At 39.3% G+C, this 16224-nt stretch overlaps 1 protein-coding gene across 1 annotated transcript in view; it reads left to right on the top strand.

The window, feature by feature from the left end:
- Positions 1–459: 459 nt before the first annotated feature.
- The window catches only part of LOC308501535 (protein argonaute-4-like), a gene marked incomplete at its 5' end in the record, with an annotated part of 31118 nt that continues 15353 nt past the window's right edge, over positions 460–16224 (top strand). Inside the window, 22 exon segments of the mRNA XM_081058056.1 lie at positions 460–545; positions 611–641; positions 643–688; positions 691–716; positions 719–790; positions 792–866; positions 868–981; positions 984–1082; positions 1084–1134; positions 1136–1194; positions 1196–1320; positions 6743–6908; positions 8308–8428; positions 9941–10122; positions 10308–10444; positions 10527–10661; positions 11346–11433; positions 13079–13226; positions 13517–13636; positions 13767–13895; positions 14141–14274; positions 15388–15572. Coding sequence (XP_080914182.1) covers positions 460–545; positions 611–641; positions 643–688; positions 691–716; positions 719–790; positions 792–866; positions 868–981; positions 984–1082; positions 1084–1134; positions 1136–1194; positions 1196–1320; positions 6743–6908; positions 8308–8428; positions 9941–10122; positions 10308–10444; positions 10527–10661; positions 11346–11433; positions 13079–13226; positions 13517–13636; positions 13767–13895; positions 14141–14274; positions 15388–15572 — 2329 coding nt within the window.

The raw sequence follows: 16224 nt of genomic DNA, 5'->3' as shown, positions 1-16224 counted from the left end.
TTATAAGAAGAGGAAATGTGGACACAGACACGTACAGAGGGAAATGTGAAAACATGGGGAGAAGATGGTCATCTACAAAGAAAGAACTCAGAAGGAACCAATCCTTGATCTTGGATGTCTCCAGAACAGTGAGAAAATTAATTTTTGTTGTACTGGCAGTCCTAGCAAATACAACACACACATATCCATTGTACCTTTTTAACTGGTGGACAGAGAGCTCCCTCATTCTTCTGAGTAGCAACTGCTTCTTGGCCTGTAGCCGTCTGTTCGCCAACTCAAAGTCCCAACTAAAAGCTCCAAGGATGCTGGGCTGACCATGCCAATGATGCTGCCCCCTTAGCGCTTGGCTGCTAACGTGAAGTCATCCAAGACAGCAAGACGTTTTCCTTTTGAAGTGACTGGTGACTTGCTGACCAGAGTTGCTTGTCATAGGACAAGCAAGAGAAGGCATCATTCATCATGGCCCATCCCCAAGGTGCTTTCTGGCTGCACGTGGAGGGAAGGGCGACTGGGTATGCGGTGCTGGATGAAGAAATGAAGGAAAAGTGCGGTGGTGACTGTGATGTTCTCTGTCCCAGGACAGTGGAGAAAGAGGAGACTGACAGAATAGAAAGAAGTGGTCTGGGGTGGGAGGAAGGAGGACAGGTACCTGATGTGAATCTCAGGACACTTTCCACCGACCAGTGGAGACTGTGCCTGCATTTCAGCGGGGTCTGGAACCCCGACCTTCGGCGCTGCACTGTGTGTCAGGCTCTGGGAGGACTGCAGTAGCCCCCCGAAAGCCGTACGCCCGGGATGGCCGCCCTGGGCAGACAGGGCACTGTGGGCGGGCGCGCGCACCCCCGACACGTCCTCGGGGCACTGCCCCCTCCGGGCGCGCGCCCGCCCAGCCCCACCCCTGCCCCTGGCCCCTCGCAGGGCTCGGTAGACCCGGCGCCCGGGGCCGCGCACGCCCCCTCCGCGATCCGGTACCCCGGGCCGCGCGCGCCCTGCGCCCCGTCCCCGCCCGCCGGGAGCGCGCGCTGGCTCCCGCTCCCGCTCCCGCTCCCGCTCCCGCTGGCAGCGGCGGCGGCGGGGATTGTTTTTGTTGTCGCTGAGGCCGGAAGAGCCGCGGGAGTCGGGTCCCTGTCCGCGGGCCGGGCGCCGCCGCCGCCGCCCCCTGCCCAGCGCCCGCGTCTCCGCGGCGCTCCTGCCGCCCCAGCGCCAAGATTCCGGAGATCAAGCGTTACGCGGCGGCGGCGGCGGCGGGGCCCGGAGCGGGAGGCGCCGGGGACCGGGGCGAGGCGGCCCCCGCCGCCGCCATGGAGGCGCTGGGACCCGGTGAGGAGCGCGCTCGGGCCAGGGTCGGAAGCGGGCCCCGGGACGGGTGGGTGGGCAGGCGGGGCCGTCGCTCCCGGTCGCCCCCATCGGCTCGCACAGAACCCGGGTTCCGGCCGTCAGGCCCGGGGGAAGGAGCCCGTGTCCCGTTGCACAGGGCGGAGGGCGCTGACCCGGGGGCGGGGACCGCGCCCCAGCCTGGAGAGAAGAGCCAGGTCTCAAGGTCTAAGGGAGGGAGGCGGAGGAAGGTGGCCGCGTCCGCAGGTAGAGGGAGACCGGCCCCAGCCTCACAGAGGTGTTCTGTGCGCCAGGGCTGAGGCGAGGCCAGTTTGGGCCTCAGAAGGGACTGTCTGTGCCAGGTGCGCCGTGGAGGCTTGGCCCGGACCAGACAGGGAACGTCCCCCACCTACTACCAGGGATATTCTTCATTTGGGGCCTCAGCCCTATTGTTTTAATTTATTTTTTATTTATTATTTTTGCACTGGGAGACGGTCCGGAGCCCTCAGATAAGGAAGGAGAACTTCCCCCAAACACTTCTCATGAACCCCGAAGGTCAAGGGGCAAAGTACCCACCCTTTCTGGAAAGCCCTGAAGTCTCGGGGAATAAGGTCCTTTGCCTCTATCTGTCAGTCTGTGTGACAGTCCTGGAGTTGTCCAGGCTAGCGCCGTCGTGACGGGCGAGTTAGCAGCCAGCCAGCCAGCCAGCCAGCCGTCTCTAGCACAGGCTTTAATGCCCTAAGTTCTCTTCTAATTGGGTTATGAGTGGTTCTCGAGGATCAAATGAAGGAGAAAGTGCTCTGGAAAGTGTAATTGCCCATCTTTGTGAATCACCTCTGGTTATCTCCCCAACTCTGCCCAAACCAGAGCAACCATTCCAGATTGTAACAAGTGTCCTGCTGATTGGAGCCGGGTGCTCCCACCTCCAACCCCAACAGGTTTCTAATGCCTAGCTAAGTAGGGCAGGGTTTATGGGATGTGGTAAAATTAACTTTACTATCAAATCTTATCTACATAGGGAACCTCGTGGTAGAGCATTGCATTTTTTTTAGTGCATAGAAAATTCACTTTACCATTTGAGTTTGGAAACTTTGCAGGTTTGTTTACTTACAATTTGCTCACCTCACAGAGTGATTAAATCTCACCTTAATTTGCTGATTAAACTATTTTTTAAAGGCCCTCATAATCAAATTTCATATGCTTTTTAAACATAAATTGGTTTTGTCACACTAATATTATTTGATAAACCTCAGTGTGAGTATTATGCTGGGTTACTTCAACTATGGCCCCTGGCTAAAGGGATGATCAAGTCTTTAGGAATGTAGCAGACTTCTATTCAAATCCAATCTAGCAATTTAATAGTTGTATAACCTTGGGCAAATTACTTAATTCCTTTGAACTTTCATTTCCTCATCTATAAAATGAAGGTAATAATCATTATGTGCTGCAAGATTGTTGTGAGAATGAAATGAGATGATGTATGTGTGTATGTGAGTTTTATTGTAGAGACTAATACATTATAGATACTCAACAAATGTTTCTTCCCTCCCTCCCTCGTTCATAACTCATAATTGAAGCAACTGTTGCATTTATGAGCTGGTATTGAAAGAGACTATATAACTGTGTGTACAAACTGAATTTCATGGAAGAGATAAACTTGATAGTGATAGGAATGTCCCAAGGACTCTTTTTGGTTTGATTTTAGCTTTTGCAGATTTGAGGATTTATCAGTTCACCCGGGACCGTGGAAAATTAATTTTCACCACATTTATACGATGCTAATGCATAAAACAAAATGTCACATAGATGTTTTCTGTTGACTATAATATTTTCTTGTCTGCTCTCTAACAAACTGCTTTTCTGGTGTCACGGTACCTTGGAAACCCAATTAATAACAAGAAGCTGCTTGCCAACTGTAGAATCAGAGCAAAGGGAGTTGATAGTCTTGTGGGATATTTCATCCAGTTTGTTTTAGAACCTAGAGAAGCATTCCTGCTTCTTTGTTAAAGCACACCGATCTAGTACTTTGTGCCCTCCTCACTTGAACAATCACTGAAACATTCTTAGTCTTGCTCGGCTCTCCCTTACCTCATTTTGATTTCTGACAATAATATCTTGGAATTATATTTAATTAGAATACTGTTTATTTTGGTTTTGTTGGCGATAACTTATTTTTACAGTGCTTTACAGTTTGGAAAGTACTTTCGTAGCTCATCTGATCTTCTGTGAAGTAAGCAAGGCAGGTATTATCCCCATTTTACAGATGAGTAAAGGAGTGCAGAAAGCTTAAATGATTTCATTAAGGTCTTGAGGCTGTATGGTGAAATGAGGATTAGTCTGGGTCATCTGATCTATAGTCTAATGCCCTCCTTTTCATTTAAGGCTAACTTCTTCCAATCTATGTTGAGTCATACTTGTTTCCTTTTCGGAAGGTATAATTTTCTGACTTTGTCATCAAGTTTTGGAGATGTCCCCAATATAAAGCCCAGGGATCTTTGAGCACTATAACATTAATGCAAGTGCAATCATAGTAGCTAACTAACATTTATTGAGCACTTACTAGTACGAGGCACTGTGTTAAGTCTTTTATATACATTATGTCATGGGATCCTCACAATAGCCTTAAGAAATAGATGCTATTATTACCATATACCCCCCATTTTATAGATAAGAAAACTGAGGCACAGAGAGGCTAAGGAACTGGCCCAAGGTCATTCAGTTAGGAAATGGTAAACCAGGAGTAAAACCCAGGCAGTATGGTTCCAGAGCTTAAGCCACTGTGCTTTATTTCTTTGTAAGAAGTTTGCGAAACTCAAAGAAACCAGCTTTCGGGATGGAAAATTTTAGAATTTAGTTTTCTAAATAAATCTTCTAAAGTTATTAAAAGAAACAATCACTTTCTGACTTTTCTCTCTTGCCAAGGAAAAGAAACACTCTTTTTGCTTTTTTCTATTACTTACCCCTTTTCTTTCATTTCCTCTGCCTCTGTCCCTTTGGCATCAACTACTGTGTTTCCCCGAAAATAAGACCTAGCTGGACCATCAACTCTAATGCTTCTTTTGGAGCAAAAATTAATTTAAGACCCGGTCTTATTTTACTGTAAGACTCGGTCTTATTTTACTATTAATTTAAGACCCGGTCTTATATCATACTAAAATAAGACCGGGTTTTATATTAATTTTTGCTCCAAAGGACGCATTAGAGCTGATGGCCCGGCTAGGTGTTATTTTCGGGGAAACAATACTAGATACCATAAGATTGTGAAGTATATTGGAGGAGAAAAAGCACTAGACTGGGAGTTAGGAGACCTGGACTTTAGTCACAATTTAAAATCAAAGTCATATGTCCATGGATAAGTCATTTGATCTGCATTTCTGTTTCCAAATTTCTATCATCAAGCTGGATTTCTTCCAACTTTATAATACAATGATTGCTTAAGTGTATGTTGGAATATGCAGGGCTGACTTATCTGTATGATTTGATTCAGTGTGCCTATCACCGCTGATATTATTTACTGTTTACCTCTTCCCTTGTTTGTAAATGTCTTACCATACCCAGAGTAGATCCTCTTGTACACCAGAAGTAGAACTCAACTCTAAGCAATAATAATATTTTTAGTACAAATTATGTGCTTTTGCTTTAATGAAAAATCATTGTCAATTCTTGGGTTCTAGGACTGGGTTTCTGTTTAGTTTTTATTTGAAACTGCTACAAGTATTTTTGATAGTGTTCAACATTTATTGAATTTCTACAATGTGCTGGTTATTGAATTAGGTCTTGAGATAACAATAAACTGGAATGGAGGAGACAGAGTAATTTAACAAGTGTTTTTACATACTTGTACTAAGAGGGTCTTGAAAACACAAATAATACATCCTTCAGTTTGGGAGATTCTGAAAAGGCTTTCCAAAGAGGTCACACCTGAGCTGAGTTTTGAAGGAGAGTAGAATTTAGGGGAAGAAGGAACAATGAATTTAATATGTGAAAAGATTTTCAGTAATTTAAGAATTAGTATATGGTGATCTGTCAACACAAATTTCATTAAACTGTTTGCTTTGATTTTCCTAAGTGGTGATGGACCAGAACAGCTTCTTGCTTCAAAGTTTTCTCTCCTTTGTGAACTGTCTGTTCTTGGCAAAATGTCATTGCTATAAAAGTACCTGTTGTAATTTTCCATTGTAATCACAGCCCACTTTACCTATTTGTAGCAGAAAAGATGGGTTTTTTTAGGCCGGTGTCCACTTGACATTATCATCAAAAAAGAGTGAAGTTTTTTGAATTATTTCCCAGACTGTGTTTCCCCAAATCCTTATCTGCTGAATATTGATAGATGTATGAGTTGAGAGAAAGAGAGAGAGAGAGAGACAAACAAACAGACAGACAGACAGACAGACAGACATCTGGGGAAAAGTAAGTTGGGTAAATGTCCTGTGAATTGTAGAGTCTTTAGGTATATCCCTGACCAAAAATGTCTCCAGATATTTGCCAAATGTTTTTCAGGGGACAAAAATCTCCCCCAGGTTGAGAATCACTGGTTTAGACTCTAAGTCCTTGGAGGCAGAGTCTCTGTCTTTTCCCTGCATCCACAATATAGGTTAGAAATATGTAAATGAAAAAATGTTTGTTGAATGAATAAACTAGACCTTATGATCAGGAAATATCAGATTGTCTAGATTCTAAAAATATCAGGTTATATCATGGCATTGTACACCAGAAGCTAAACATTAATGAATGCCAACTATAATTTTATATATATAATGTGATGGTTCAGTGTGAGGTCGGAGGGATAGTGGATGGGGGGAGGGGGGTTCACAGTGTGAGGGATATAAATGATGAACGTCTAAGTATTACCTTGTCTTGTACACCTGAAACTAATAAATAAAAAATAAATAAATAAATAAAAATATCAGGTTATAAACAAGAAAGCTTAGCATTATTCCTATTGTTTCACTATCTAAATTATTATAGCAAGTCAATTGATAAATATAGCAGCTGTTCAATCTCCAGTCTGTACGAACTATTATAATGCAGGCTAACTTGTGGAAAATTAATGGATCATCTCCAGCCTGAACATGGTGATGGCCCCCAGAGTTTAGAGATGGTTTCATTTAAAAATGCATATAATTTTGTAAGCTTACCTGTAGATTTACTGAGACTCATAAAAGGTTTTCTACACTAGCCTACGTCTGAGAGGAATGCATCATACTATCTAATTTTGATGTTGCCCATATTGGAAATAATACCAACATGGTAAAATATCAGAAATCTAGAGAAGCTTAGGTCAAAAGACACCCCAAACTCTTTATATCAGAGTATGTTTAATGAATAATAAGATTTCAATAACTGTAGCTATTGTCATCATCATTATGAAGGGAATAGTTATCTTTCATGACCACATAGCACATCGAACATCTTTCAATCTCTTCAGGACCTCCAACCAGCCTGTTTCAGCCGCCTCGTCGTCCTGGGCTTGGAACTGTTGGAAAACCAATTCGACTGTTAGCCAATCATTTTCAAGTTCAGATTCCTAAAATAGATGTGTACCACTATGATGTGGATATTAAACCAGAAAAACGGCCTCGTAGAGTCAACAGGTAAGGATTAAAAAGACTAGACTTCTATATATATAAATGCATACAATTTACTGACTATGTATTATACTCCAAATTCTTTCAATGTCGGCTTTGTTTTTTTCTAAGATGATCAGTTTCTTGATAGCAGGTGTGCTGTCTCATACTGGGTTATCCTCCACAGATTCTAGCCGAGTGCTAGATACAGCGTTGTTCAATCAGCAATTGAAGGAAGAAGAAAGGTCACTCTTTCATTGTCCAAGGGTAGCAGAAATTTATATTTTACATTAGTGTCTATGGGAACTAGAACTATCTGGAAATTCGAATTTTGTTATTAAGTGTTGGTATTGGACATGAGAAAAATATATGTGTAAAGACAGAAGAATCATCTTGAAGTAATGAAAAAAGTAAGCTGAGAGAGAAGCTGTGTTTAATTCTAGCATTATCCAAGAGGCATCTAGAAAAGATGATTTAAGCATTGTGGTCTCTGTATGAAAGGAATTTACTAAGTGTGAAGACCGCCCTGTAGCGGATATTATTACAGTGTGTTGAGAACACTCACTTTCCTTTTCTCTGTTTCCACACTGTTATATTCAAGCAGCCTTTAATATTAAGATTCTTGCTCTTCTAATAAGATGCTCTTGCTACCACTGATGTTGGTAAGACATAGCACCTGACTTTTCAGACTCTAGCATTCCAAAATCTCACAGGGCCTGCATATAGTGGGATCTGGTGAATATGCAAGAACACTTCAGTAAAGCTATGCATGTTTGATTGAGAGAAAGGTTTTCATTCTAAAAAGAAGGGAACTACATTGGTAATCTTTATGGAATGAGGATATTTTACAACATTCTCTTCTTTACGCTGCTTGGGAGCACTTTGGAACAAAACAAGACAGTATGCAGAATAATAAATTGCCAGCATTAATCAAAGGAATTGACTTATTCCTTTTTTTTACCTTTTTTTGGACTTATTCCTTTTAGTATGATATATGTTAGCTTTATTGATGCTCAGACTTCTGAATTTCTGCCCACTCTCTTTTCCAAAACCAGTATACTTGAATAAGGATGAGTGTCTGATAACAAACTTATCATCATTCAGTTGTGAACATGCCACACTTAGATACCTAAGAGAGGTTATTCTTATAAGACTACGTTTATCATAGGAGAGGAATTTGAGAGGATGTTTGAGAGGCTGTCATAAATTTTAGGCTCTTTTATTCTTTTTTTTTTTTGTTATCTGTTCACTTGTTGCTACCTTTCTGTAGTTAACTATTTTTTAATTACTTGAATCAATTGTCTCTTTAACTCTTAACTTTTTCCAAGGACTTTTAGATGAATTTAGATGATTAACATATCACGATAGTTTGCTTGCTGTTCATTGTTTCTTAAAGCTAACTTCCACTATCTCCATTACTGTTAAGGGAGGTCGTAGATACAATGGTGCGGCACTTCAAGATGCAAATATTTGGTGATCGGCAGCCTGGCTATGATGGCAAAAGAAACATGTACACAGCACATCCACTGCCAATTGGACGGGATAGGGTAAGTGTTAACCGCAAGAAATATTTATTGGAGTTAAGTCACTTAGTAGTAATTACATAGGACAAAAATATTTCCTTTTCTAATAATAATTCAATTCTTAGTTGTTTCTCACAGTGATGGTAGACTTGTTTTTCTGTCCATATTCTCTTTTCCCTTAGTTAATCAATAATTGAAGAGGAGATGAGCATTAGAATTTAGGTTATGTCATCTTTACATATATTCCTCATTTCTCACATTAGTGCTACCTGAATCTGAACAATAAAGTTTTTATAAATTATAGAATATTGTATTAACATAACACCCACTTATGAAAATATTCATACCATAATAACTTTTTCTTAAATTTATTTTTTAATTTTTGTTGGGGAATATTGGAGGACAGTGTGTTTTTCCAGGACCCATCATTCGTTGTCCTTCAATAGGGGGATGTGGGAATCCCCCATGTGGGAATTGAACCGGCAACCTTGTTGTTGAGAGCTCGCACTCTAACCAACTAAGCCACCCAGGCGCCCCTCCAGAAACTCAGCAGCAGCTCATTGTCTTCAATTTAGTTGTGGAGGGCGCAGCTCACTGGCCTATGTGAGAATCGAACCAGCAATCCTGTTGTTCAGAGCTTACACTCTAACCAACTGAGCCATTGGCCACCCAGTAACTTTTTAAAACATTTACTTTTAAAATTAGAAAAACAATATGTAAATATATACTCATTAAAACTTATCGAGACAATCTAGAAATGCTGTGGTTTCCTGCCTCTCCACCTGTCTGCACCCCTCAATCCCATTTTCCTTTTCAGAGGAAACTACTCTAATAGTTTGGTATGTATCCTTTTAGGTATTTTTATGTGCCTTAGTTATTTGTGCATTTGTTATGTATATTCTTATTTGTTTACACATTGTTCTACAATATACTTTTTTCATTTAACAATATGTCTGGGAGATCTTTTCCATTTCTGGACATTTAAATCAATCTTATTTTGTTTAATTCAAATTTTTTTATTGTGGTAAAGTATACATAACATAAAATTTACTATTTGAACCATTTTTAAGTGCACAGTTCAGTGGCATTAAATATATTCACATTGTTGTGCAATCGTGACCACTATCCACCTCTAGGACTTTTTCATCATCCCGAACTGAAACTTTGTACTCATTAAACAATAACTCCCTATTTCCTCCTCCCTGCAGTCCTTGATAACCATTATTCTACTTTCTGTCTCTATGTATTTGACTATTCTAGGTATCTCATTTACAATAATTGTCATTTTGTGTCTGGCTTATTTCATTTAGCATAATGTTTTCAAGGTTCATCCATGTTATAACATCTACCTTATTTTTAAACTATTGCATAATACTTGATATTAAATTATTCCCCTATCAATGGACATGTAGGTTGTTTCTGATGTTTTGCAATTACAGAAAGTGTTAAATGTCTTTATGCATATACTATATTGAATATTCCTGGGATCTTTCTCTCAGCCTGTGTAAATATGTATGTATATCTATTTTTCCTTAGGTTGATATGGAAGTGACCCTTCCAGGTGAGGGTAAAGACCAAACCTTTAAAGTGTCTGTTCAGTGGGTGTCAGTTGTGAGCCTTCAGTTGCTTTTAGAAGCTTTAGCTGGGCACTTGAATGAAGTCCCAGATGACTCAGTACAAGCACTTGATGTTATCACAAGACACCTACCCTCCATGAGGTTAGTACCTTAGTTTGAATTCTTTGCCACAGATATCAGACTTTTTTTGATAGTTTGTATTGGAGCCATTAAAAGGTTTCCACATAAGTCATAGTTCAAACTTGATTTCAGTTTGCAAAGTCGAGACTGAAATGAAAGACTGTTCAAGTTGTTATTGTGAAACATGCAAATTCTTATTTCTTCAGGTACACTCCGGTGGGCCGTTCATTTTTCTCACCTCCTGAAGGTTACTACCACCCTCTGGGAGGGGGCAGGGAGGTTTGGTTTGGCTTTCATCAGTCTGTGAGACCTGCTATGTGGAATATGATGCTCAATATTGATGGTAGGATGGAACTCTCTTTGGCTGGTTTTCTTGGTCCTTTCCCTTTCCCTGAAGCTAAGTATCCTTCTTCTTTGTTTGTTAGTATCTGCAACTGCTTTCTACCGGGCTCAGCCTATCATTGAGTTCATGTGTGAGGTTTTAGACATTCAGAACATCAATGAACAGACCAAACCTCTAACAGACTCCCAACGTGTCAAGTTTACCAAAGAAATCAGAGGTAAGTGTTAGCATTATTTAGTCTTGGAGAGGCAGTTCAGCATAGTGCAAGAAGCATGGTCTTGGATTCAGACTCACCTGGGCTTCCATCCCATCCCAGCCAGTTCTATCAATGGGACCTGGGGCAAGTTACTTAACCACTGTGAGCCTTAGTTTATTCCTCACTAAGGTAAAGATTATAATCCATATCTTGTAAGATTGTTGTGAGAATTAAATACAATTAGATATGTAAAGCTTCTAGCACAGTACCTGGCACATATCAGGCACTTAGTAAGTCTTACCCTTACTCACTTAAAAACTTCCATTTTAACAAAATAATACAAGTTTCTTTATTCTCCTTATGGAATTTATTTTCTTCTTTGCTTGTTATTAGCTATCTTCTCTCACTAGAATATAAGCTTCATTAGGGCTGTCTCCAGACCCAAAGATAAGCACCAAAAAATAATTGATGCTTACTAGATACTGAATGAAGTAATAAATTAAAGTGGTTGCAAATCTTAAGTCATCTGGGTTCTAATATTTTCTGCTTAGATAAGGCTTTTTGCCTGTACATGATGAAATTGTTTCCATATCTTTGCAACTTTTGTCTTGTACAATGTCATGTCTTTCTGATTACATTCAAATTTGCTTTTTTCACTGTGATTTCAATCAATCCTGATGTTTTAACTTTTTTTTTTAACTGCAGGTCTCAAAGTTGAGGTGACCCACTGTGGACAGATGAAACGAAAATATCGAGTTTGTAATGTGACTAGACGGCCAGCCAGTCATCAAACGTATGTTAACCATATCTAAAATGATACCATTACATTTCTGGTAACAGAGGAAGCTACTATAATCATTTGAAAAACTAGTATCTCATATTGTGATTTGCAAAATCACTGACATCTTCACAGTTAAGCACCAAAGCTTTAAAAAAATGTTTAAAAATTTTTAATAGGTATTTGTAAAACATATTTCCTGCTTTTAATTCATTTTACCTCTTAAAGTATGCGAAACATAGATCAACTTTTATATAATGATGCAAAGTCATCATTATAAGGATCATTTATAATACTGTTGTAATTCTCAAAGCATGACCCAAAGGGTCTATTAAGGCCTGTAAGTCATGTAAGGCTGTCATGGGAAGATATATATTGCTTTGTGTTTTGTGTGGGTTTTTCCCTCCTTCTGTAGCTGTCACTTCTTCCAGCTGTCAGTATGTATGGCAGCTTCCCGCAATACACTCGTTTCCCTTCCTCAATCTTATTTTTCTAATCATTTAACTTCTAATCCACTGTGAACTGTGCCTAATGAGAAAATATATATTAAAGTGCTTTTTAAATTAACATACATGTAAGTTTTATTCTTATAATCTAGATCATTAAATTCATGTCTGACATAAACATATTGTCTCTTCTAAGTAAACAGCATGAACTTAAATATATAAACTTTACATCATTTTGGTTACTCAGAAGTCTTTCAAAATTTTTAAATTTTTTTGCTTATATTTTAATCTGACTTTGTTTTAGATCCGTGGTTCTCAATTTTTAAACTTTAGTGTACATCAAAACCATCTGGAGGGTTTTATTCTATCTAAAATAATATCTGAAGTTTTAGGGAGACCTCTGGATAAATGTGGTCTATTAATTCAGTCTGATTTGAATAAATTCTTCAGTATGAACTTATGTGCACATTACATGAATTTCTTGAGGGTTATAAAGTGATATTCCATGTATTCTCCATGTTATATCATTGACTTTATTCTCCAGGGAAAGAAGTGTTACCAAAACCTTATGACATCACTGTTGAGAATTTTGGCATTTGTTTCAAGAGGAACTGTGTCTTTTTCATTATTTAATTACTTTACATACCCTATAAGAATACTTATAGACCTATATAATTTTTGCATGAAGATTAAAAGCACATACATTTAAATATAACATAGATGATTCTCACTGCGTTGTTACTTTGTGGGTCTGTAACAGTTAAGAAAGCAAGATTAAAGTTACTAGTGCCAAATATTGGAGATCATTTGCCCACTGGAAGAGCCAAATAAAGAGTCTCTTAAATCATGCTCCCCAGTTTACACCAAATATCCTCACATAGTCTCAGTTTCATGTAGTTGATCTTGTTGCCTCTAAATCTGACCTCTAGTGAGTCTGTATATATTTTGATTCTGTAGCTTCTTCTTGTTTTAAGTTCTTTTTAAACTTTAACTGAAAATCTTCTCATCCTAGCTTAAAAAAAAACATGGAAAATTCCAACAGAATCACTGTTATGATTGAATACTCAAGTGACTTAAATGAAAATGTTCACATAAAGATTGACCTTTGTTTTTTAAGTAACTGATCATGGTAGAAAATGATGTAGACTTTTGTTTGTTTGCTTGTTTAAGAAAAAAAGAACTTGACATTTCTAAAAAGACATTGTCTCCTATAGTTTTCCTTTACAGCTAGAAAATGGTCAAGCTATGGAATGTACTGTAGCTCAGTATTTTAAGCAAAAGTATAGTCTGCAGCTGAAATACCCCCATCTTCCCTGTCTCCAAGTGGGACAAGAACAGAAGCATACATACTTGCCACTTGAGGTAAGCTAAACTAAATTTTCTTTTGCCAATCTGCCAATTCTTAAATGAGTTAAAAAAAAAAGTCATATTCTAAGCTAGTAGAATTTAGTATTAATTTCTAATTTCTTTAGTATTAATTTCTACTACTAGAATTTAGTATTAATTTTAGGCAGAGAACTATGTAACAGAATTTTCTCCTTCTTTCTTTTTTTTTTTTTTTGTTTTGAAACGAAAGATGTCAGATACAGTTTGGGAAAGGTTTAAGATATAGAAGCTCGTTGCTCCAATGAATTTCTCTTTGCCTCTGGTAGGTGTGTAACATTGTGGCAGGGCAACGATGTATCAAGAAGCTCACGGACAATCAGACTTCCACAATGATCAAAGCCACAGCAAGATCTGCTCCTGACAGACAGGAAGAAATCAGTAGACTGGTCAGTAAGGCACGGTCTTTAAGATAAAGCTAGCTTTAAAATGAAAAAAAAAAAAAAAAAAAGCATAGAAAACTCCTGATGGGACACAGTTACTCTTTGGTTTTTATATGCAGGCCTTCCTGTTCTTTAGGTGAAGAGTAACAGCATGGTGGGTGGACCTGACCCATACCTTAAAGAATTTGGTATTGTCGTCCACAATGAAATGACCGAGCTCACAGGCAGGGTACTTCCAGCACCAATGCTGCAATATGGAGGCCGGGTAAGCTTTATATGTTATTCAGCAAGTTTCTTCCAACAACCAGTCCAAAAGGGAGTCATGGAGGGCTTTTCTACAACACCACCATGAATTCACCCATAGTTTTGATCATGATTGCTCTTTATCTGTTGGCTGATACCAAATAGAGTCCTGTTTACCCCCTCATCAACCTTCAAATGGCCTTAGATTGTAATGTCTTTTCTCTTTTCTTTTGTTTCTTTTTTCTTTTTCTTTTTTTTTTTTTAAAGAATAAAACGGTAGCCACACCCAACCAGGGTGTCTGGGACATGCGAGGAAAGCAGTTTTATGCTGGCATTGAAATTAAAGTTTGGGCAGTTGCTTGTTTTGCACCTCAGAAACAATGTAGAGAAGATTTACTAAAGTGAGTATCTTCATATTTTTCAGCTTAGTAATATCCCTTCCAGATATGAAAATACTGTGTTTTGTGAATGTGCTGGGTATTGGTACTAAATCCCTGACTCCTATAGTGATACCATCTGGTTCTAGGAACAAGATCTTGTATCATAGCTAATTGCCAATTTGGGAATTACATTAAGACTCTGACTCAGCTTCCTTCTATTTAGAGCAGAAATTTGTGACTAACGAGGTTGAAGGAGTGCCGATTGGCAAATTCTTGGGTTTTTAGTGAAGCTTCCTTTGGTATTAATTGTATCTTTTCAGTGACGATAAAAACTAGTTCTTATTTAATCATTATAATTTACTACTAGCAAGCATGTTTTCCAGCAGGATCACTGACTAAGATCATTGGTTCATTATCTTACAGATGCAGCTATAGCTATCTAGATAAAGGAAATTAGTGAGAAGGGTGGACAAATCAAGGCAGGAAAAGGGAACTGGGATGAAAGAAAGTAATCCTACAAAATTTGGCAAATGCACAAAAGAAGCTATTTTGAAAGCTTTATCCATAGATTAAAGTAACTTCAATCTCAATTTCATAATGAATTTTGTTTTTTTGAAGTGATGATTTCTTTTGACATTATATGGAATCAAATCTGTTATCAGTTTGACTGAGATCCTAAATGCACTGCTTGTGTGACCACATATATCTGTGTTCTCAGTGGAACACAAACCTATAAGCGTACCCAGCTATTCTCATACCGGGCTTACCAAAGTACTCATTACCTGAAATTTTGACTTTGCTTTTCTTCAGTCCAGATTTACTTACTTGAATGTCTAAAAATATCTTTGAACAGAAATGCTGTTGTGGTCTCTGGGGACCAGCTAAGACATAATATTTAAAAATTCCAAATGATAATCTGATAGCTTAATAACACAAATTCTTCTGCATTATAATTGCAGCGATACATCTGCCAGTCTAGTTTTGGCAACCAGTTAAAGATTTTTTTTTTTTAATTTGTTTGTGTCTAGTGTGGGCTAAGAATTTGCAGAACTGAAAGAAATATCGTAAAGGGAAATAAATGCTAAGAATGTACTCTGAAATGAAACCACTGTGCCACTGGTTCTATTTTAACAGGAGTTTCACTGACCAGCTCCGTAAAATCTCTAAGGATGCAGGAATGCCCATCCAGGGTCAGCCATGTTTCTGCAAGTATGCACAAGGTGCAGACAGCGTGGAGCCCATGTTTAAACATCTGAAAATGACATATGTGGGCCTACAGCTAATAGTGGTTATCTTGCCCGGGAAGACACCAGTATACGGTATGGACCCCTTTAATGTTGAATGAGGGATGATATCGCTAGTAGGTGTAACAGTCAGGATGTACTAAATTATGCTGCAGCCACACCCCCAAACTGTCCGGGTCTCCAAGCAGCAACGGTTTGCTTCGTGGTCCTGTTATGTACCCTCTGAGCACAGACTGCAGCCTCTGTGCCATGTCACCATATCATTTTCATTCTGGAACCCAGTTTGGCAGAGCAGTTGCCTTTTGGAATGTTACTGGTCCCATGGAAGAGAGAACAGAGAGCTCTGGATGGTTCTTCACATCTACGATTTCTTGGCCACAATCAGCTGCATGGCCTACCCAATCTGGGTGGCAGAAGTGGGAACGGGGCCAGGGACATACAGTGCAATTCAACCATAGTCCCCAAAAGAGGGAGAACTAGAATGTTAGTTGAAAGCAGTAGGGATATAAGAATGAGGAAGAGACAGGAGCCTACCACTTTCAGAAAAGGAGCTGTTTAGTCTGTATCTACTATAAGAACGATACAAAGTTGTTTTGGCTAGCATCCAAGGAATGGGTTTGGGAATACAGACCAGCTATTTAAACTTCATAAAGTATCTACAGCCCTCTGTGTATTTGCTTCTTTTGTTACCTTCTGTTTATTTTGAATGTTTAGAGAGAAAAAAGGG

Source organism: Rhinolophus hipposideros (assembly GCF_964194185.1).
Source record: "Rhinolophus hipposideros genome assembly, chromosome: 8".
Lineage (NCBI taxonomy): Eukaryota > Metazoa > Chordata > Mammalia > Chiroptera > Rhinolophidae > Rhinolophus > Rhinolophus hipposideros.
This window is presented reverse-complemented; position numbering and strand designations above follow the sequence as displayed.